This window comes from Nesoenas mayeri (genome assembly GCF_963082525.1).
Source record: "Nesoenas mayeri genome assembly, chromosome: 8".
Classification (NCBI taxonomy): domain Eukaryota; kingdom Metazoa; phylum Chordata; class Aves; order Columbiformes; family Columbidae; genus Nesoenas; species Nesoenas mayeri.
The window spans coordinates 11877729-11902248 of record NC_137554.1 but is presented as its reverse complement, the minus strand read 5'-3'; the positions used below and the strand labels follow the sequence as shown (position 1 = coordinate 11902248).

The following is a 24520-nucleotide window of genomic DNA, read 5'->3' as shown; positions in this document are numbered from 1 at the left end:
AGCTCTTACCTTCTCAACATCAGCCTTTGTCGCATTAGTGTCGTTGTCCAGTCTTTCGTAGCTTTGCTGTGCCTTCTCCGCCTCTCTGCATTCTCGCTCAAATTTCTTTTTGCTCTAGGAAAGCCACAAACTTACTGCTTCAGCAGCCACTATCCCCTTTGGGTTTTGTAATTTTGAATTCTAAATATGAAAGCTTCCATTTAAATACCTTAAATGCACTAAGTACCTTTAAGTAAATACATTGTTCTCGCAGCAAACAAGTCTCAAAAACTTTCAACTTTTCTATTTAAAACCTATTTCCTTGAAGTACCAACAAAGAAACAACTGTAATTATGCTATAAAGTATCATATAATCAAAATAAAAAATAATCTATTACAAAGATCCACAGTTAATTACAAACAGACAAGTCCATGTTCTAGCCTGACTTCAATAACCTAAAAAAAACGAGGAGGCAGAAAACTTAAACCTGGACTTGTGTACTAAAATTTTCAAGTTCCCTTCTATGAATTTTAATGTAATAAATTCAACTAAACTATTTTGAAGGTCACTGGAAGGATTTATCTACATCACGAGATCTTAGCATACCCATCCACTATCATTGGTATTGATACCAACCGGCGTAGCCGTAAGCAGCACAGACAACAGTATTCAGTGTGCTTGATGTTCAATATATCCGCTGTTGTCTAGACAACTGCTGTAGGAAAACACCTGCAGCTCAAGAAGTCACTGTGTCTAGACACAAACTGGCAGCAGAGCCTGTGTGAGCGCTGCTCTCCCGTGCAGTGCAAAGGCAGCAACGTAGGTGAACGTGTCTGCCCAGGGCTGTGCACAGTTCACACGCTGACTGCGCACCGGGGCAGGGACAGAGCGCCCAGCTGGGCTGACTGCGGTGAGCTCTGGCAGCCAGCGAAGGGAGGCAGCACCTAAAGCTGCCACATCTGCTCCTGCTCTGATCCTCTGGCCAGGAACTGAACTCTTCAACGTGACACTGAAGCAACACATTGCTTATCTGGGCCCACAACAACTAACTGGTACTGCTTCACAGTAATCTGGATCAAAGATACAATACATTTTTGAGACACAAATCCAGCAGAATATCAGAATGCATCTTGAACACGCTTGATTGAATTTTATATTTTCTCATATTTAAAAGCATGTGTCTCAAGAAAAAGGAGCTTGTCATCTGTTCTAGAGAAATTCACTTCCCGCATTTCTCTGATAACAAGTAATTCCATCTCTGGAAAGTACAATAGTGTACAGTGGTATTCTTGAACAGACCTCATGTAACAAGCCCCTAAACTCAAGTCAAATGCAGTGACTTAAGATTTCATCTTCATATAAATAAACTGTCATTATTAATTACTCTCTGAATAAAAAGTAGCCTATGGAGAAGCAACCAAAGAACTCTGTACCCCTGTTAACAACAGATTCCTTTACGCTGGATAAATGCCAAGGCTCCACTCACACACACACACAGCAGCTGCTTACAGGAGTTTGTTTTAAGCAGGGGACTACAGACACATTGAAGTGTATTTTGGATGTTACTAAGCCTTATTTGGACATTCACTAATACATGGATAGGAAAACAAAAAACACCACAAACTCACATTATCCATCTGTTTCCAGCACATGTCCAGATACTGTTGAGCCTTTCGCCCTTCCTGAAGATGCTAAAAACACCACAAATAAGTTTAATATAAGTATCTCTTTTGTACTATTAACATTAGTTAGTCCCTGTTCTAGTTGACACACTATGATGTGCAGTATCTCCCACAAGTTACCAATCTCTTTGGAAGACATTTCTAATCATATAAGAACAGTATCATAGATGAAAATTACACTGGCAAAAAAGTTACTAGGAAGCACTGTCTCCCAAGATCTTAATTTTTAGGTTTAATAACTGTAGTAAACCAGTACATAAAAATGCATAAAAACTTTAAATATGTTTTTTATCAATGTATTACAAAACCTACTTATTGCTAAGTTCATTAAATTGGGTAAACAAATATATCAATTCATGACAAGACATATCCATTTTGATGTGCTGTTATCAAATCAAAATATAGAAATTACCATTTTCCTCTCAGTTTTTAGATCATGAGAATATCTCATCAATTCGCCGTACACTCTGTGTCCCATTTCTTCTGCAACCACTTCTCGTTGTCCTGCATAGTCATTCAACTCATTAAGGATGTTAAAAAAGGCAATACACGACGTAAACCTGACGGAAAGCACACACGCACAAACATACATGTACAAAAAGTGAGACAGAGTTTTTAAATGGACTGTACTCCTGAATACATTTTTAAAAAGCCCAAAACTAAATCATACATATTTTACAGTAAAGCCTTATCTTAATGCTAATTGAATTATAGTAGTAATGCAAGTTGGGAAAGCCTACATTAAGCCTAGCAAGTACTATACGTTGCAATGTCTCTTCAAATACATTTTATAAGAACGTGGATTTTTGTGGATGGAAAAGAAAGAAGAAGATACTACCTGGAAAGCCCTGTGGTATAGTGGTATCTCCTAAGCTGCCAACTGAGAGGCCTGAGCTTGGGAATGGATACATACGTCCCTAGGCTCGCAGGCTGAACTTGCTGCAGAGATGATGTACTTGGTAGTCTTGAGGGTGGAACATGCCAATCATAGCACTCATATGCATCCCGATGGATGATCTACAGAACAAGTATGCTGTCAGCTCTGGAGACAGCTGCCTGTTTGCCTGCCCACCTCTTGGCTGGAAGTAAGGTGCCACTATGGCTGGCACTGGAAAGGGGGAAGAGGAGGGGCAAAGGGTAGAAAGTGTGTGTGGAAGGGAAGAAAGGAAAAAAAACACAACAGGCACCGCATTAAAATATACATCTTTCTCTCTCAGCTGTGGAATACTGCCATCTCCATAGGCTTGGCTCTGGGGAATTCAAATGCCACCCTAGTGCTACAATCCCACTCCCCATACTCCAGGGTCTTTAAGCAGGCGGAGGCGCCAGAGGAAATCCCAGCACAACTTGGCGGGCACTGTGCGCAGCATGTGCTCTGGCTGCAGCCTGCAGCCCCTCTACTTTCTTTCCTTCTTAACAGTTATCCCTAAAGAAAAAAAGTACAGTGTTCTAAATAAATTCAAAAATGGCTATGGACATGGACAGAAAAAGAGGCACCTCTTGGATAAATAATGATAAAGTTGTTTAGTACAAACTGCTCCCCCACAGCTAGACATTCACTTATTTTGTCTCCCGAGTCAAAGTAAGTCAGCAGTTTAAGAGCTCTTCTTGCCAAACACATGACAATTCTATGTGCACTCAAGTCTCAGTATACAAATGTATAGTTACATTTGTACTGCCATACAAATGCACTGAAAAACTCTAGTAAACTAAGCAAAAAACACAGCCTAAGGACACAAAATTGCTCTTCCATATATATTAAAAAACCCCCTAACTTAATTGCTTTTCTATTAAAAGAATACTAGCCTGTACATAGCATACTAAACTTCTACTTTCAAACTTTGAGCTAGCTAAAGATTAATTGGAATGGAGCAAGTACAACCTGCCATGTTTACTACTTTAAAATACTAACAGTTGTAAACTCAGGTTTCATACTTAAGAACTACAGCAGAACTACAGGAAGCCAAGCAGAATTATTTTGTTATCCTAGCCAATTAAATATTTGATCTTAAAAAAAAAAATCATAAAAGGACAGAGTATACTGTAGTCCTTGTTTCTTATACATAGAACTTGAAAGGCACATTTTTACCTGGGTTCCTCATCTTTGGGTGAACGTTTAGGACAGTACTTCTTAACCAGATTTCTATTAAGGAAAAACAAAAAAAAAGGTGTTATTTCAGAAACTCTTTTGAGAAGAAGAGACATACACATAGAATGCTGCATGAACAAGTTATTCTTTTTAATGACTTCAAGAAACAAACCTATTCCCTCTGTCATAAGGGTCCTTTAGATGACACACGGCAGAAATCTGTGGCATTGTCAAAGTTCAAGTTAGAACAATATAAGTGTTTTAAAACCTCTATTGCACAGTGACTAGGCATAAAATGATGAGTTCTTTCTTTAACATCCTTTCACACGTGCAAAAGCAGGTGGCAGACAAGAAAAAAGCCAATGTGTGAGCGTACATTCAGGTCAAAGGCTTTAACCACAGCATCTCCAAATCTTCAAGAAGGATAATTCCAGAGCAGAAGAGGCTACATCTCTTTTCAGGAAAGATTTTTACATTTTGCCCTACCACCAGTGTTGTAAATATCAGGTTTTTAGAAATCAAGAAAATCTCTGAAGACAACCCAAGGATCAGCACGTTACACAGTGTCACAATCCAGTTTCACTGCCATGAGCTCATTTGCTTCTCATATGATGCAGGAAGAGCACCTTAAAAACATTATACAAACCATGTCACCTACTCTACCCTAGAGCTTAAACAGCACAGGCATACGCTGCTCACACCCCCAACCACAAAATATTTGCAGTTACAGATATCGCTACAAATATCCAAAATCCTGTGATGAACATGAAAAAAGCCACGGAATTTTACAGACCGAGGGATAAGAGGAGACAATGTCCAGTGATTTTTCAAATTCTGATCTTCCTGTGCAGCCACCTTTGCTTTAAATTTCTGAGTACCTATTTTTCCCAGCACAGCATTCTGCCTTACCATATTGTTTTTCTGACAGCAATGAGGTCTTTTTAAAATTCTTAAATTCAAAAGGAAACATGTTGTCAGTCTTGGGAAAAAAATTCCAAGTTTCCTTCTCATTTCTAGCAGCTGGATGTTCATACCTTCAATTGGTTTCGTTCTTTTGTTCTAGCAATTTTCACAACGGTCAGTTTTTTCCGTGAAACAGAAACATTGACACTGTAACTCTGCTCCAGTTCCTTTCCCTGTGAGAGTTTGTCATTTTACAGCAAATAAAGAATGTTTCTTTCATACGGAAGAGAAACAGGTAAAACAGGATTTTTCTCAAGCTGCTTACCCTCAACCTTTCTGCTTTTTGTGGTCAAAGAGAAACATCTCAGTTGCTGTGCATTTTTAAAACCAGAAAACAGTATTTAAAGAGAGATCTACTACTCAAATCAAATAGAACAGTATTTAAATACAAATGGCCACCCCCATAAAAAATTTTTGTATTTTCCAAATATTAAAACCACTTCATCAAAATCTTGCTCTTAATGTTTAAGCTGTGAACCAGATTGCCTGTTATGATCTCGCTCATTGTAACTATCGAAGTTGTATTTTTAAGTGTGAATTAACATCCCAGCAGAAAACAATGCATGCCAATCATTTGCTTTACAACCCACAAACAGAAGCAACACAACGCTGGCCATTCTTCCCCTGTACATATCTAAATAATCATGCCTTCCATGAAAAAAAACCCCAAACAAACAAACAAAAAGCCCCAACAAAACAAGTACACACAACTGAATCATTCTTCAAGAGAGAGTTTGCCTTGGGCTTGCCAGGGGAGACTTCTCAAAGTACGTTGAGGTGGACCTGGATTATGTAAAGAATGCTGCTGCTTTTTAGCTGGTGTGAAAAAGACTTTATTCAAACTTCTGTATTCTGTGAAGAGATGATATTTTGTAAAGAAACTATTTTACACATTCACACAAGCAGAAATTAAGTATAAAACAATGCAAACCTAGCTGAGCTGACTCAACAGTTGTCTTCTAACTGGCCTCTGGATACAGTTCTTCTGTCTGCCCTTTGTTTTATTAATGAATTATTAATATAGCCCAAAACAGTTTCCCCCAAAGCAGCAAAGGAGTGGACTACATAGAGCAATCTACACACCCAACGCTACCGAAAAACAGGAGAGAAGGAGTGAGAAAAGATTCTATGAAACAAAAACTCACATGCATGTTTTGTATCTCATTCCCACTGTCTGTGTGTAGCTTCGGTTGTTACGAACTATGAACTACCTTATCGTTAAAACCAGGGTGCTAGTCCTGCTTCCATGTAAAATAACCTTGTGCAATTTCTCAAATCAATTTATTTGGAAGTCATTATCTCTATGGTGCAAGGGTCCAAGTTATGAGCCTATGCTCAGTCATGAAGCATACAGCAAAATATGAGCAGGGAGCTGGTATGGGAACAGCAAACTTTCCCTACCCTCAGAGACTACAACCAGAAACCACAACCGTGGTAAGACGGTCAAGTCCTTTTTACACCAATATGTACTAAGAAACAGAATAAACACTAACTTACAAAATTTGTAGGCACTTTTGAAGAACTGTCTCACTGAAGTTAAAACAAGAACCTCTTTTCGCTATCACCGGAATACACTGCCTGTTGTAACGTTCTACTTGGTAGGGATTAAACACAGACATTTTGATTGGAAAATGCATAAACCCAAGTAAAAGAAAAAAAAATAACCTTATTTACTAACAATTTCCCCACATTTCATTTTCCCTTACATTTCTGCTTTGCTGCTCAGTGTTTATTAATGAATAGGAAACTCCTAAAATTCACCTTATTGTTATTCCAAAGGTGAAACGCATAACAAACCCAATGCTGTAGCCAAGCAACCACGCATGAGCCTCTTCAAGGCAAGATTTTCAGGTGTTAAAAATGAGAAAAGAAACCATTTAATAAAAACCATATAGTTTAAAGTGTCAGGAGAGAAGGCTCATCAATATAGACTATTTACTAGTATGCTGGGTTTTGTTCTGGTTTCATTTTTTAAGGCAAATGTTTACTGTTTCTAGGAAGACAAAAATATGATATAATCTTTTCTGCTAATGAGTCAATTTCATCAGTCAGACTCGTCTGCTTTAGGATCACAGGAACATCCAGCTTTGTGACACTACCAGCACAAGTTACAATAATCAAAGTCCATAAATATGAAACAACAAGCAAATACAGAATTGAAGGTTCAAAGGAAAAAGCCAGTGTTCATGGGAATGATGCAGTATGAATGGCTTTTCCAAGAAGTGAACACCAACATTTAGGAAAACCAGAGAAATTAGATTTAAATTTTTGAACAAGGCAGGTTGATAAGCATCTAGTAAGAGCGTGGATGTGAAGAGTGAAGCGTTATTTCCAAGAGGAGCCAGTTGACACTTTAAGGTGGTATTACATTCTTTAATATCTTTACCTAAACGTGTGTCAAATCCTCAGGATCCAAATATGGATCTGGCATAGTTTAGAAGAAAACTGCAGAGTAATTGCAGAACCATCGGAATGGAACCAAATTTATGGAATAAATTGCTCTGTACTTCCTTACAAAATTGTAGATCGATGACACTTTAGTCCTCTCTGTAAGTACAATTTAAACTTTGTCTACCACACTCTGTCTTCTGGCCAGCTAGACACAGATTTCGTCCATCACATCCAATTGTGCTGCTCCTGTAATTTTATCAACCCCTCTTCTCAGTATAAATTGGTCTCAGGTCAACACCAGTGAGATACCAGCCTGGACCAATATTACTGGTAATACTGCAGTCATGTAGCCAGAAGTTTCAAGAAGCACTCTAGTTAATAAATTAGATTTATAGCCATGTACTTAAGCATCTACATAAAATTTTATGACATTTGTACAAAAATTGTGTTTATCAATTCAAAACTAAGTTTTCTTCAGTCAATTAACACAGAACATAGAGAATAGGAGCTGCAGCATCAAGATGGTAAAATTTGTATTACGGCAGCAGCTCAGCAGCTCTACTTATACCAAACTTCTGTAGCCTCTACATCATATTACTAAGGGGCCTGAGAACAAGCCCTGAAGTCTGCTTTCATAAGTTACTAAAAAAAAGCCATTAGTACTTAAAGGCATTTGACATTTATACGTCAAGTAATACTTTCAATAGGGTTCTGATGGCTCCAGTGATTGCCTATCAACATTATGGATTGGGTGAAAACAATGACAATGAACTGCATTTCACAACAAGCCATCAGAGAAAGTTTTAACTGAAGAGATGACTCTTAAAAAAATTGTAACACAGAATTTGGGCCTAGAAAGCTGAATATCCTTGGAACTGTTGAGAATTCGTATGTTTTGGCTTGCAGAGACACCACGATAAAAAACCCGCCACATCCGTATCTGGATAATAATCAACAGTGAAAATTCTCAGCTCCAATCCATGGAAGAAAGATTTGAGAAATGAAGACATATGGTGATAATTTGTGCCCCCAGCTTCACATTCAAACTTGCACCCATTTTATATAATGTTTCCAACTTTCTGCATATAAAAATGTGGTAAATATGTCTCCATTCGACTAGACATGTGCATATATTAATACTGTATTTAGAAAAACACCCCACTTATAAACAACAGTATGTAGAAGGAACATGAAAAACACATTTCCTAAGATTAACTAGATATCTCCAGAGATCACAACGTACAATTTTAAAGGGAAACACTCAAATAGTTCAAGAACAATCATCTCTTCTTTAAACTGGCAATAGAGAAAATGACCAAATTCAGAAATCTTATTCCACATGGTAGCTTCACCTATAACTGCCGGTATAACTTGTATTTCTACCTAACATCACAGTACATGGAACTCCTCTGTCTTCTCAAGTGTCATAATGCTTCAGACAGAACAAAAAGGGAGTGAACCTCCAGAATTACTTTGTGTGTGATGATGTGTAAATAAACAAAACAGACCTTGACCTCACCCCTTTTAAGTGACTGCGCTGATCAAAAACAGCATCTGAGAATTCAATTACAAAATTAAGCCAAGAGCCCAGTAATTTGGCACATACTAATTTTTTTCCAGTTATAAAGTAAAAACAAATTAAACAGTCGTATAATTTAAATGAAATCTGTTAATCTACAAGGCATATTGCAGTATGTTTATCCTGATTCACATCCCTGTACCTCAGTAACTGCCTGTATTAACTTCACAATCCTTGGGGTACCACAATACACATATATGACACAAAAGATTTTCCTTCATTAGCTTAAAATAATGAAATCATTGTTGCTTTTTTTCAAAACAAAATATATTGCAAAGACAAGATAAGCTCTCTAGACACTTTTTTTCCCTCTGTAGACATTCAAGGATTCCTCAATGGTTTCAATTTTTCTTATGTGTTTCTCAGTATCAATAACTGCCCATCCAACAACAGCAAGGAACAACCAGTAACCTAAACCCAGCATTTGGACAGGATTCTCACAAGTTATTATTTTTTGAATTATTCAGTGGCCATAAACTGCAGTAACTACATACAGCAAGAATAGTGAGTTCACTCAAACAGTTCCTCATACGATGTACATGTGTGACTTGTCATCTCCTAGAAGACCCAGAGCAGCTGTTGCACCTGGGAAAGTCTCATCACTAAGTGGTGACAGTATACTAAAAATATTTTCTCAAAATGCAAGGGTAAACACAAGTGAATATGAATTTCTGCCAGGACACAGACTCCAATTAGTGAAAACTGTTATGAAAAAGTCACCCAAGTTTTCATCCTTGGGTTTAAGTCTATGAGAAGAAGAATCATCATCAATCTCAACAGAATGTTCATAGCCCACACTGAAACCAAGACAGAAAAAAATACCACCATACATCACTAGCACTGTCTTCCTCATTGGTCTTGTTTCTCCTTGGTCTCTCCTCCAAATATCGAGAGCCACAGAACTACCAGATGACTCACTGTACTGTTTATAGATCTACTAAACAATGGCACAATAGATCTCAGTTATAAGGAAAAAATTATTATAAGCTACAAATTTCTATCAGAGAGATCAATATCTACCTCACAGGCCATATGCTGCTAGCATTAAAATTCACTGGAACCCTAGTCCATCCCCAAGATCTCCTCTCTCAGAACCTGTCAGCAGCAAGCTGCAGGATAGCTAACGCTTCTGGAGGTGAAAATTTTGCCTGACCTCAATCTCCCCTGGGACCTCAGGACTGTTTTACATGGGTGAAAACAGTGAATGTCCTCAAGAGCATCAATGGCTGCAGTGAAGTTGTTATCACAAGACAGTTCACTACTTACTAACAATAAATTTCCACCCCCCACACAAGGAATACACAGGCAGGAAGATCAAAGAACTTCATGAACTGGTCTACTGGCAGAAAATCAGTCACCCAGTTGTGTATGTGCTGTCCAGACGCTCGTTGGCAGCAGGCAGGAGTGCGTGCATGCGCTGTACAACACGTGTGCAGCAAGACTTGTGCTTCCCAAAACTGTCATACTTACTGCATGTGGACTGGCAGTCCAGTCATCTGACAGAAGGGGTACTTGACATAACTCTTTCGTTTTTGAAAGACACTTTGAGAAAAATCAATAGTTTTACCCCAAAGAGTAAAATGCTGAACAGAGGTTTCCTATTTTCAGTCAGATCCTGAAGTAATAATGTGGTGTCTCATCTTGCTAGCTGTGGAACGAACCTTTAAATACAATTAAGCAAAATGGCATTTGTTCATACTATTTAAGGAAAACATCTGGATAGATCCGTGCAAATAAAACGCATTTCCATTTTTAAACAGACAACTGAAAATAAATCAAAACTGGGTCATGAACTGGTGCTGTGCATGCTTCAAACTTCTTTTACCTCCTGAAGTTCTTCTACATCAGCTTTGGAAAAGTGGTATTTATTTCCTTCCTTTTAAGAAAAAATTCCTTCAGTTAAGTAATGGAATATTATGTGAGGTGAATACACAACTGAATCAAACAAACAAATAAACTGATGAAGAAATCAAAAAGGAAATGAGCAGCCTAGACAGAGAACACTTCATACCCTCAGCTGTGAACCTCATTACTGCAATTATGCCCAAGGATTCCTCAATGCTCTATCTGGTGACAATCTAGTTTGCCAATGACAAGATGATGGAAGGAGGAGCAACTATGAGTTTCAGTCTGAGAAGGGGTAGGCAGCAGCTTCAGCCGAATCCCCAAAGGAATTCAAGACAGCAGATTACAGAGAAGGCCAAGTTCACAGGAGTGTCTTATTTTAAATCTTGTTCTTGAAGCATTGTGTGCACCTTTTGGTAAAAATCCATCCTACTTTATTCTGAAGAATGTGCTCCTCTGTCATTTCATTGCTGCTGCTCTTCTTGTGCGATACCTGAGCAGAAATTCCTACTGGATCTAAAAGATGTTTCACTGACACCAACAGAAAGTAAATTGGGGAGATAAGACAAAGGTTGGGTTACGGTCTCACCCAAAGGGACAAGAGCAGCTACGGAAAGGGTGTGCTTTAAGGACAGGAAGATCTGCTGCTTTCTCACATTGTACTCAATGATCTCAATCAGATTTCTTAACACAATGTAGTGTAGCTCTTGCCAATTCAACATGAGAAATTAATTAGTAGCAGAGGCTTGGAGCTGGTTGAACACACACAGAGACATAGATATGGATAATGCACTTTGCAACAAACATGCTGATAGTGGAAAAATATCACCATGGTTCTTTTTGAATCTTAAAATTTAAGTCTTAGACCTTTTTAGTTCAAAGATTTGAAGGGTGATTGGGAACACAGGGAAGAAGGTAAAAAACGAGAAAGCAAATAAGCGCACACCTAAAGATAATTTTCTCGTTTGGACTGGTAGAGAAGAAATTGGCTGTGATGAAAATAACTACTGATCTAATTCAGCCTGTAAATGAAAAGTGGTCAATAATCATGACATTTCATATTTGCCCATCATCTGATACAGCAATTCTAAGTAAGTGTTAAGATTTTTTTAAAAAAGAAAAAATCCTTACCTCAGTTGTTTTGCATAGTTTTGCTCAATTTCTATCCTTTCTTTTACAAATTTTGCATATTTCTCCAAGAAATCAATGCCCCATTGCGTATGCTTGTCCAAGTTATCAAACTGATCCTTTAAAAACAAAGGGAAACAAAACCAGTCAGAATTAGTTAAGAATCACACCAGCACCAGAAATGACATATAATTTATGAGTTGTGCTGTGAGGGAATGTGTGCTACTTGGATAGAAGTTACTGAAGTTATTAATCAGTCACATGTATATGTATACACCAGCCATATACCAGAATGGTAAGCTGTATATGCAGGCACTGGTCTACCTCCTTCTGTAAAAACTGCTCTAAGTACTTGCATTTTAAGTTACATGCGGTCTTTGATCACTTACACAATGTAAATGTGGGGTTTTCCCCCCCTAAAAATCCTTCAATACACAAGTGGATCTTTTCCACTGAGATAATGAAGACATAACCAAAGATCAGTATCAGGTAAATAAGAGACTGTTCAACAAGAGAGATGTGCTTGGCATTTTTAAAAGACAAGAAGTTGTAATTTCATTGGATACAAATAATTACTCCCACTCTTACAATTACCCACTGAAAGAAAACTAATACAAATTATAGCTGCATGACTAAGTTGGGTGTAGTCTGCGTATGAAAAACATTTATTAAAGCAAATCTATATACACAGAGTTCACTGTGAGATCTAGTAAGAGATTCCAAAGAAAGGAAACTTGTCCTTCGCCATTAAGAAATTTATAACAAAACAAAGGCACAAAACAATTAAGTGAAACAGTCGAAAACAGACCAGGCTTCCAAAGAAAGTTGGAGATTTTTAATACATTAAATAATCTTCAGAACCAATCTTTCACTGTATTCTGTACTGATCAATAAGTGGAGGATACGCTAATGAGAACAAGTTGAAAATTAAAAAACAAGTGGAACAAAGTTACGAAATAGAGCCTAGCCCATTTTTTTAGTGTAGTGCGTATTTGTATTTTATGCTGAAAAATCTGCCACTGTGGAAAAACAAAGGTTTTTCAGCTTACAACAGCATTTACAGTAAATTTTTCTTAACAGTTACTTATTAATCCAAAAAGACAAGCAACTGCAACATCAAAGTTTGTGCCCTGTATATGCTGAATCCAAATACATTTCACGGTAAATTTAAAAAATAAAAAGAAAAAAAAAAAAGGTAAAGAAAGCATTTCTAGGCAAAGGCTATTTAACCTGCACAAAAAACTGTGAGTGGTGCTTATCAGAAGCTGTATCTTGCAGATTCAGTAACTTGCCTGAACCTTGTGAATTATGTCTACCTTTAGTATTAGCAATTTAAGTTCACTTTCAACATGCAGTGGAGTGATCTCAAGTTAAATCAAAAAATGCCATAAAATGCTGCGGGGCTTAATACTCAAGGAAAATACATTCATCGAAGGAGATACTGAAGACAACACAACTATATACAACCAACAAGAATAATAAAAAATAACTTAATGGGCTTAAGGTTGCTCTCAAATCTTGCCTCGCGGCTGTTAGTATCCTACACCATGGGCTAACAGCCATGGCCATTAGTGCCTCCAACACTTCAATCCAATGGCATACAATGGCACCCAAAGCACTCCTTCTGTTCCCCACCAGCCGTGTGCTCCTGCCTCTGCACCACTCCATCAACACCACTGCCACCTTCCCTCACCTGTTTCACCAGAGAGACCACCAACAGGAGTGGGACTAAAGACAAATTTGAATATATCTGGGAAATCATGGCCTATATCTCATATTGTTCTGACGCCTTCACCTTACACCAGCTGGACATGTCCACACTAAGTATCTTTGCTGGGTTTAGAAAAGCTGCATATGAATTGTCTGTTTGTGGGAAGAGGGAGACAGTTACCATACTGCAGAGTCAAACCACTGTTGTGTATATACATAAAAATACATCATCAATCTCAAGAAGCCTTTCTTTTTAATATTCTACTCAGTTTTGTAATTACTCTGACAACATTAACCTGGCATTCAGAAGACGTTTCCAAAAGGTGCTTTTTGCCTGAAGCCAACATCCAGTATCATTAAGAAGCGACTTCCCCCAGCGCACAGCCAAACAAAGCCTCTGCTGTCCTACTTAGGCTCTTCAGCCCACAAAGCTCCCATTTGCTGCTAAGGCTTCATTAGCATTACGGAACACCGCATTACTTATGTTTCCAAACATGTAACCAGAAAGGATGGCTTTCCAAACACTCTGTTCCAACAAAAAAAGGACTCTACTGGTCAAAATTCCTTCTCTGCTACGAATACGAAACTGGAATGGAAAAAAGTGAGTACACTTGACATGCTATTTTCCCCTCATGCTTTACTACAAGTGCTTCATCCCCTACTGAGTGCCAAAATCTCTTGCCTTCCTCAATTCCTCTTCATGTAAGTCTAAAATCAGTATGCTCTGGGCAAAGATTATCCCAGAGTCCCTCAAGGGAAGAAAGAATTTTCTTTCTCCCTCATGAGAAAACATGCATAGAACATACACAGAACAACCTGAGTGGAGTAACTCCTGTGTAAGAAAAGTAATAAAACCCATTAGCTATCCTCACCACTCTGCAGACTTTTACATTAGCCCAGCTCCTCCACCATTACTGACATCTATGAAACTACTTATGGATGCGTTCATGATCTCCTAGACAAGGAATGGCTGACCTAATTTAGTGGGCCATTAGTCCACATTTACTGGAATTTTAAAAAACAACCCATATGTTCCCTATGAATGACCAAAGTTGGATGCCTAAAAAAGATCAAACCCACAAACAAACAAAAAGTCACCAAAAACTACAGATGATTTGTAGATTTGTACTCAAAATGAAAACACTATAATAAATTCTCACGTCAAAACTGATTATTTGGATTGCACTGGACATGCTGATGATGCCTCTTAAGTCATGGATGTAGAACAGAGCTCTCAATTTACAAAGAAAATATATTAAGCAAACACAGCTTCACAATTTTCAAATTCTCTATAAACAATAAACCAGTGAATCAGAGTCTGCAGTCACAAAAATCACCTTACACTGCTCAATAATGACACTGAGATCAATGAGCAAAAGATAAAGGCAACATCAATGAATACGGAGAAGGGAATGGACTTCCCAGAAAAGCTTGTAGAGGTGAGTCACAAATTTACTCATGGTCCTTTTAAACTTCTCTCCAGAGGGACCCATGTTTGAGCTCTGGGTCTTGATTCAGCAAAATTTTTCTTTTCATCCAAAAAACACAAGGAGAAAATCTTCCACACTGCTACAAAGGAAATCAAATTAATGCACTGAGACACAAGCCAATTGATATGTTGAATGGGAAAAAATATATCTATAACCGAAAAATCAGGCAGTACTGTACAGACAAGAAAATGGACCAAAGAGTTGCAATAAAATTTAAGCCTGGAATTTCAAAAGAAATATATCAGTGTATTAATTTGACTGACTCCTTTGTAAGAAATGTGAAAACTGTGAGCAAAAGGCAATTTTTTTAAGAAAGCACATCCTACAATATCTACCTTGATGGCAAAGTATGTTCTCAACAGTACTCCAAGGCAAATATATATTGCTGTTTGTCTAGTAACTCCCCACACTACTTAGCAGCTGAGCAGGCATTTTTGTAAAAAACTTTATTAAAACTGCAGTTGAGTATCATTAAACTGATTAATGACAACTAATGCATGGTGACCCTAAATAGAAACTGCCCACTCAAAAGCTGGAATGCAGTTCAAAGTCTCTACATGATAAACAAACAAATCTGACACTTCACCAAAAAAATTTGTAGTAGGTCAACACAGACTATTCCAAAAGAAATGTTACCTCCCTAAATTCTACTTCCAGATTATTTACTGGAACCACAGATCAATGTTATGAAAACTTCATGTATGAAGTTCTAAACTTATCAGGTTTTTGTAGATAGCAGGAAGGCTTACAATAGCTGAAGCATCACATCAAGGAGCCGAGCTGAATGAAATTCGCACCAAAGACAAAACAGCCCTTCCTAGGTTAAACCATCTGTTCTCCTCCTCTTACAGATACCTGTTGTTTTTTGTTTTTTTTCCCCAAACAAGTCTCAAGAACCAATAATGAAAAAGAAAACAAACCACCAAAACACAAAACCACCAACTCACCTACACAGAGAATCTCTTCAGAGGGATGAGCGAGGAGAGAATGCTCCAGCATATATACCAAACCTTTAGTCTTCCTAAAGCTATCAGCAGCTAGTCCGGACACTATTTTATACAGCAGTTACAAGTAAAAGGCATTAAACCAGACTGAAATTTTAAAGGGTTAGTGTTCAGCTTTCATCAACTTTGGAAAGCATTTCTACTTGCATTAAAAGCTGAGATTGTGGCATCAAATTCTGTAAAAAAGTTTTACTGATTCCTTTACAATGAAATCCAGTTTACTGCATCAACATTAAGTTGCTGATTAGTTTCCATTTCACTGACCTCCATTTTGGCCATCTCCAGACAACACAGCTGAAAGCCTTAAGAAACCTATTAAACACAGAACTACATCTACATACAAGTTTAAGCAAACTAAATTACTGAAATCTGCCCTATCTTTAAAATATATTCTTTAATAAAACATTTTATTTTCAATCATGACACTTTGCATTAATTATGCTACCATCGTTTTATTCTCTTTTGACTCAATTGTACATCATTATTTCCATACTTTCATCTGACTGTAACTTTAGTCTGCACTTACCCAAGTGATCCGATTTGCACTTTTGAAGCACTGTCACAAGATCAGCTTCTTTCCCCAATTCTTGGTTCGCCGAGCTGCATAGCTTGGCCAGTCTAAACTTCCAGTTTAGCCAGTGGGAGAGTAAAAACTCAATCCCGTATTTGCTCTCTAAATTCTTAACACTTATGCAGTCCAGTGTAAGGGAACACATACTACAGCCTAAGAGTATTCTGCCAATAGTGTTCAGAGCATGGAAAAGCACGAATTGGGTCTTATTTGGGGAAAAACCCAGAACATTTGGCATCAAAAAAGGCCTCAGTGCATTTGTGGATAGAAATGTTGTATTTTATTATCACTTTAGGAAAAGTAACAAATTACTTGACCACACAAGCCCAAGTCCACAGTAATCCAACTAAGAACATGTGGCTAATGATATAACTCTACACTGATCATAGCAGTTCTTGTTTATTCAATTAAAGCCCATGAGGGTTTCTCAAATGAACCTGAATTATGGACAAATTTAAATGATAGGTTAAATTCCATGTAATGCCTTTGCTTCTTGAGTCAGCAGTACTGCAGAAGACAAGAAGACTCAACTCTTTTCAGTAAGTTAAATATTTTAAGTTACAAAAGATAAAAGCAACTACTTCACAAATTAAGATACGCCAAGTATGACACTCTTATCCTGAAATATCTGAAGTGTTTCTGTGAAATATTTTGCAGCTTTTTTTTTTCTGTTTTTGTGGTTTTTTTTGTTTATTTGGGGGCTGGGGGTGGGGGGCGGGGGGTGTTTGTTACCAGTAAAATATACTATACCTTGGCCTATTTGTCTTCACAACAAATTAATTATAAAATTGTATTTTTATTAGACTATGTTAGGCAAACCTACTTCTGAGAATATATTTCAGTTTTTCTGATCTTTGAAAGCTCTTCAGTGCCTAATTGGTTTTTTTTTCTACTTTTGTCTCTATGCATTCCTGCTTCCTATCCTAGAAGAATAGCTCTTCTATTTTACTGTCTGAACTGATTATCACTCCTCTCTCTTCCAGCCTGCGTGCTTTTGTAATTACCAATTTGGTCTTCTGGTCTTTCTCTTTTTCTTGCAACTGTAATGTGCTTCTTCCTAACAGGCAGACAAGAGCTGCTTCCAGCTAAACAGTAGTTTATTTTTTTTAAAACATCCTGTTAAGTTTTAAATCTAAAAGCTAGGAAAGAACTGTTTCTATACCAAGAACAAAATAGAAAGTGTCTTGCTTTCAAGCTTTCTGTTGGTTCTGGATTGTAGCTTCCAGACTAACCTACAAATTATACCCCATTCATCTCTGAAAACAATGTATGTATTAAAGTTAAGAGAGTGGAAAAAATGTGGCTGTTAGCAAACTTAAAGGTTAAGCATTCTGTAGACTAGAAGATTAATATCAGTGAGAAGGTTCTGAGCAGCAACACCAAAAGCCACAGCTACACTGGAAACAAAGCAGAGGTGCTCAGAGATTAAGTTGAAAAAAGAAAGTTACAGGTATATGCCATGCTGTATGATAATATATACAGCAATCAGGTTTCGGAAGCGAAGCTAGAAACAGAGAGCCACAACTGAGGAAAAGAAATACAAAGTTTATGCTTTTCTCTTTAAAGATCTCAGAGCAACAGCAAGGGATGGAAAGTCAGGTGTGGCAGGAGGGCACGTCTGGTTTGGCGGCTAGCAACTTCACAGCTGGGACAGGAAAGTGCAGGAATCTATCACAGTCAGAACAGGAATAGAAATGTTTGTGACTGCTTTTGGAATGAGCAGCCAGAATCACAACAGAATAAAGTTCTGCATCAGATCAGGTGAAAGACATTAAGGACGGGCATTAGAGATGACAGCTGTGCACTCCAGTTCACTCATGCCACTGAATGGATCAGCTGGACTAACAAGATTTTAACAGCATTCCTTCTACCAGCGGAGCAAATTCGTTGAAACAGTTCCCAGCTGAGACACTGAACACCAAAGTTCAGACAAGAGAGGAAAGGAATATGCTGCCACAGGGGGTATCTCAACATCCACTCCTATTTGTCCAGTTTATGAATTGTCTCCAGATTTCTTCAATTACTGAATGGGCATCTTCAAATGAACTGAAACAGTGTATACACCTCACTGTATCAGGAGGCAAACAAGTTTACCTATGGATCTGCTTTCCATTTCTCTCAGGGGACTCTCACTTACCACCTGCCCCACTCTGCACCTTCTCCTCCTCAGAAAGTTCTACCAAGTGGCACACTGCAGCCACAACAGGGCTCCAGGCACCCTGCACAGCCTCTTCACATCCTGCTTTGTAACAAACCACCAGGGTAGGCATCAGCTTTAATTTAACATCTTCAACTACAAGTTAGCAAGGAGGTAAGATACTATATCCCAAGCAAACAGAATGGACTTCCTTACCACCACCACTGGAGAAAAATATAAACACACACATCTAAAGCAGGTATCACTAATCATACATCCCTGCTTGTAGAATACAAACGTACCAGGAAATCCTACTTTGCAAACTGGATCAGAATTCATTCACTTAGCTCTCAAATAGCCCCTTAATCTCATTAAACTTTTAATTAGGAGGAAATTTGTTTCACTAAACAACTTTTGATTTAAAAAGATTAACCAGATTTTTTTCACATATGCTTTTTAGAAAGATGTGTAAAATACTTGGGTCCTATTTGCATTTGAACGAAAGCTTAATTCTGAAGCACTAATTCTTCACTTAGTTTTACTTTACACTTAATTCCTACTTTAACAAACATCAGACCATTTTTAAACAGCTCTGTGCAAGACAACAGCAGATCACAAATCATATGTTTTCAAGCCTTACTGGATTACAATAGTTGACACTTTAACACAAGGACAGCATTACACCTGCCTTGTACATACAAAGGACATGACTACGTCCATTCCCCTAAACAGCAAAAACTCTTATTTTCACCATAGCCAAGCCGAAATGCAAGGACTTGCTGAGTCTTCTGAGTGGCTGAATGCTGTTAACAGACAGAAGCGTAAGTAGATTTTAGTCCCAGTTATGTCACTTGCAAAAGGAGCCAGAAGACTTCAAGTTAAACCACAAATGAAGTGCGAAATGACGCATCACAGGAAAAAAAGTATTAGCATTTGTATAATGCTTAGAGATGCTGTTGCTCCTTGTAAGAAATACCTGGAGAAAATCCCATCTTCACAGTGACACTGGAATAACATGGAGTATAAGGCAGCGGGGTTATACAATGAAGCAGCAGAATGCTGGATAGTCACACAAGGCCTCATACGAAGCAGAAGTTCTGTACAAAATCAGCACATTTACTGCATGATTAATGTTCCTCTGCAGAAAATCTGCAAGAACAAAGTATGTGGCTTGGAAAACAATGCTGTAAGTTGTTTATTTTGGGAAAATTATTTAAAGGATCATTTCATTCTTTAGTTTGAAAAGATGTTTTGGTTTGACATGGTTTGACACTCAGCGTACAAGCTGAATATCTTAGTGTATGACTAAGCAATCCCTTGGTGAAGTTCTGAAAATTTCAAAAATTTTAAATGCCTCTCTACAAATACTTCCACATTATTATTAAAAATGCATCCACAGGAAACAGAATGGGCAAGCAGCCCTGACACTCTCTAGTTCTTGCACATGTGACTCAACAAGCTATTTTTGCATTCCAGAGGATCTGTTTTCTAAAAACTTGTAGAAACAGGAAACAGACCTTAGCTACTGCCAGCTTCTCTGGAGAAGGGTTAAGCGCCTGCTCTGGCCAGTCTGGCACAGCATCCAACAGGCAGAGTACGCACTGCTTGCATACTCGGCTTTTTTCCTCTCCATACACTAGGGGAGTGAAAAGGAGGGAGTGATATTGCTGTTACAAAGCTAAATGTTCCCGGAGAGCAGTAGCTTACTACCCTGGAGGTGTAATGACAAAGGGAGAGCTACAGAGAAGACAACAGGAGAAAGATAAAGGTTTTGCAAATGGAATACTCCAGAACACCTAATTGCCCTACGTGACAAATTGGGAAGAAAACAAATCCCACAGGGTTTGCTGTGCATTCTGTTGCAATAAGCCTGTGTCCACTGCTTTGCAGGACACAGTCATTGCTTATCAAGTTACATCTCCATCCCTTTACATGTACATGCACAACTCTGTACAAGCTGTACAACAGTATGTCCAGTTGCACTACCATGAAACCCAGATTACGCTACACTATTTTTAGTGAAAGTTTTACTGCACTGAAATGTGACATAAATAAAATAACTACTAGTTAGTTAGTCTACTACTAGTCTGACTACTTAGTCAGAATCTATACTATAGACCATACTATAGTTCAGAACTATGACAGCCATAGGTCTGAACTCTCCAAAAAGCCAAGATGACTGTGATAGCAAGAGACACAAATTTAAAAGGAGGAAGTACTTTCTGCCAGCTGGGGGAGGTGAAAAAGAAGGGAGAGTATCAACTTCCCTGGCATCCAAATATCACTTCCTTGTATTTATCTGCTCAGCTCTTAAGCAGATCATTCTGAGGATATCATTCTTAACTGACTTTAAAACCGTGTTTAACAAATAGGGTGCACAAATCCCATGTAGAAGAGTCAATCTGGTGTGTGTCACATTTGAGGATTTCATGTTAGAGGATGCACAGTTAAGCCTTATCTCAGGGGAATAAGTGGAAAGCAGAAAAACTTGTTTGGTGTGGGTTGAATCATGCTGTTTGTCATTCTGATAATTAGTACAAACATATTATAACAATATCTATACAGAGTCCCAGCACTGAGCATCAGCAGCAGAACTTCACTATTTCAAACCACAGAGAGCAAGGTATATCCATTATAACTTTCCTCATACATATTTAATAAAGGTGCACATTATTTAGAATATTAAACTCAAGTCAACGCATCCTTAAACAAAATGTCTTTCGTGGCACTACTTCTAAAGAGTAACTGGAGTAAACAATGAACCCATAAAACTTATAGCACAGGAATAAAACAAACATATCCTGGTGTTCACTTTTAGATTACTTCTCACAATAGGTGTAATTAAAATACACAGTAAATCTACAGGAACTTGGTACTGAAATAACACATCTTGATCTTCTGGTAAATGTGAATCTTTTACCTTTAAACAAAGACATAGAGATCCAGACAGAACCTCCTTATTTAGTATAGCTTTGACAAGCTGTTTCAACTACTCTCACTATTCCTAATGGAGGTACACTGTAATACTGGGAATGCAACTGCAATATAGGGAGCTACTTCCTAGTGCTATTATCAGCTCCCATCAGATAGATTTAAGATGAAGCCATGTACCTTACACGTGTTGTTACTGGTATTCAAAAGATACAACTGTACTATACAGATCATCAACAAGTATTTGCTCTCCTAAATCACTCAGAGTCAGATATCCATAAAGAGGTATTCTGATCAGCTCGATTTTATTGAACTGAATCATTTGCCTTTTATTCTTTAGGAAAGGCTGCTAATATTAACTGAATTAATCGCCACAAACTGTTCTGAGCACACGCACTTCCCATTAAATGGGAGCAGGTGCTGTTCAATACTTTGGAGGATCAGAGATCACTGGGGACTGGCTAAGTAAACAGCTACAGAGCTAGAAGGCTCGTCTGTTAACTGATTCACTGTCTGCTGTTTGGTTTTGTCAATTTAATGGACATGGGGATTTTTCTGCAAAAAGTCCTAATCTAAGGTGAACTTCCCTTTTCAGTGTCACCTGTGAATATCTTAGTGTTCAAGAGAAAGAATATATAAGCCACATCTTTTACCCTTCATTAATATCTTGCCAACAACAGTAAATACTTTGCAAACTCAATTATAAAAACAGACCCATATACTTAACAGTGAAGTAACATGACAGTAAATTAGAGCCTTCCCATCTTCTTTCAAATGTTATTTCAGATAAAGATAACACCGGGGTTGGGGGGGGGGAACAAAACAATCAAAACCAAACAAAATCACAAAACAATACAAACACATAAAAATCATTCTCTATTCGCAATGCAATCTACTGCACTCATTGTTTTCGAAGCAAAATTTGCAGTAACATTAACATAACTGAATAAAGAATTTAAATTAAAATCAGATGTTATTACTGGCATCTTCTTAAAAATTCAATTTTTCAAGGTTTTGTGATTCAGATAGCTTATCATTAAAATGTAACACAACTCTGTGTCAGTTTGCCCCAGTTTTTAAGATATATGCCTAGAAATAAAAAAATCCCAGAAATATAAAGTCCTCTCATACTTCACCACAGACTTCATAAAATTTCTTTTTCTAGTAGAAACATACTTTTTTTTTGCAAGATCAAATAAAACAAACACCTATTGTTCCCCACCCAGGTTGACAAGGTATTTTTCCTGCCCAAATACCTTAAATTACAAAGGAAATTATTGTAGCGATGTAATTTAACCATAAGCATATACACTTCCATTTTAAAAGTTACATTTTTAAAGCAGTTTTAAAAGAACCCTATTACAGCATATTTGGTCACTGAAGTTCATACACAAAAGCTGAATACAAACCCCACATTTTTAAACTGTCACACCTCCATTTCTCCTTTCCAAGACATATACAAAGCCCAAACTCAAACCAGCTCCATATTTCATACTGTTTCTGTAACCTAGCACAGCAATTACATCCATATTACAAAAGACAACAGCCTCCATAAATATAATCCACAGCACTACAGGAGTTCGATACTGAAAACAAGTAATTGTGTAGCATAATCAGCGCACATATTTCTGAAGCAAGACAAATAGTACTCAGGACAGAAGTAAAAACGGAACAGGGTCACATCTGGCAATAGGAGGGACTAGCCTGCCTCCATTTCTTTTTGAAGAGACAAATTTTTTTGAGAGCAAATCCAGCAGTCAATGTGGAAATGAAAAGGTCCTTCAGCAGGAGCCTACTTTCTGCAGTTATTTCCTTCCTGACTGAACTAATAAAAATAAGGGGTATTCACACTGAAATAGTGGAGATCAGAAAGGTACAAACAAGCATCAAATCTGGGTACCTTATCTGTGACTAGAACAGAAGCATCTTGGCTACTTCTTCCTTTTCAGAACTTCTCAGGACCAGTTTTTAATAACCTTCTAATCTCATCTTTTCATTTGTCCGTCCACTGCCTCCCTTTTAATTCCTTCTTTAAGCCTCTTTTGCACAATTTACCCTACTGACATAACCTTACTTAATAAGCAGATACCAAGAACCTTCTCTCTGTCCTAATCAAGAAATGGAATGGAAAAACACTTTAACAGCAACATTTTAAGCACTATGCAGCTTGTTGCATTGGTGACAGCCACAGAAAAACTGCTACTGTAGTAAATAATTATTAGGACTCTTTCCTAGTGACTTTTCATTATTACCAAATCAGAAATAATAGAGAGCCAAACAGTAAAAAAATGTTTGGCAGTACACTAGAGATGTAGTTCAAAATTCAATTGCAGATCAGCACAGTAAGTCACTATGATTCATAGTATTTCCCTTTCAAAATCCAGTTCTAACCAAAGAACCCCATAAAACTAACACCCCTTATTCCACATCGACCTCTAAGCACAAGAAAGTGGCACAGTCTTTTTCTCGCCTAAAGATGTGGAACCTCTCCTGTATTTTATGTCATTGCCACATCACATTCTTTATGTCCTATACTGAAAAAACAACTATTTGTATCTTCATTCTTCAGGGTGAAGCACTACCCATGCCTTTACTAAGTACTCATTTCATGAAGTCCTCAGAGAATTAAAACAGAAAAATATTAAACAATAAGTGATAAAACTCAGTAAATAATCAATGTCCTAGGAACTGCCATAAAATGCTAAATAAATTCTGAGAAACAGCCTCAAATATTGAATAAAACGTGAAATAATGACAAAATCACAGAACAGTTCCTTTCACACTGATTAAAACTGTTATATCTTTTCTTATTACATTGACTATAAAACTGAAACCATCTAATTGCATATGGGAGTTCTAACTTTGGTTTTAACGTTATCAGCTTGATTAAAAACCCACTGAAAATTTACTTTTCATATCTGGGGAGCCTTAATACTTTATATCCCAGCAAAACCATTTTCAAATCAGTGATTAAAACATGCCTATTTGTAATCAAAAACACATCTGGATTTTGTGGTAGA

At 37.6% G+C, this 24520-nt stretch overlaps 1 protein-coding gene across 4 annotated transcripts in view; it reads right to left on the bottom strand.

The window, feature by feature from the left end:
* FNBP1L (formin binding protein 1 like) overlaps positions 1 to 24520 on the bottom strand; it is a 52592-nt gene that overhangs the window by 13081 nt on the left and 14991 nt on the right. For 3 of the 4 annotated variants that reach the window (XM_080349177.1, XM_080349179.1, XM_080349176.1), the window contains exons 2-6: positions 11661 to 11776; positions 3752 to 3805; positions 2075 to 2222; positions 1609 to 1671; positions 10 to 114 (exon numbers count right to left, since the gene is read on the bottom strand). In XM_080349177.1, coding sequence (XP_080205303.1) covers positions 10 to 114; positions 1609 to 1671; positions 2075 to 2222; positions 3752 to 3805; positions 11661 to 11776 — 486 coding nt within the window. The remainder of the gene's footprint in view (positions 1 to 9; positions 115 to 1608; positions 1672 to 2074; positions 2223 to 3751; positions 3806 to 11660; positions 11777 to 24520) is intronic. The other variant, XM_080349178.1, reaches the window with a different exon arrangement.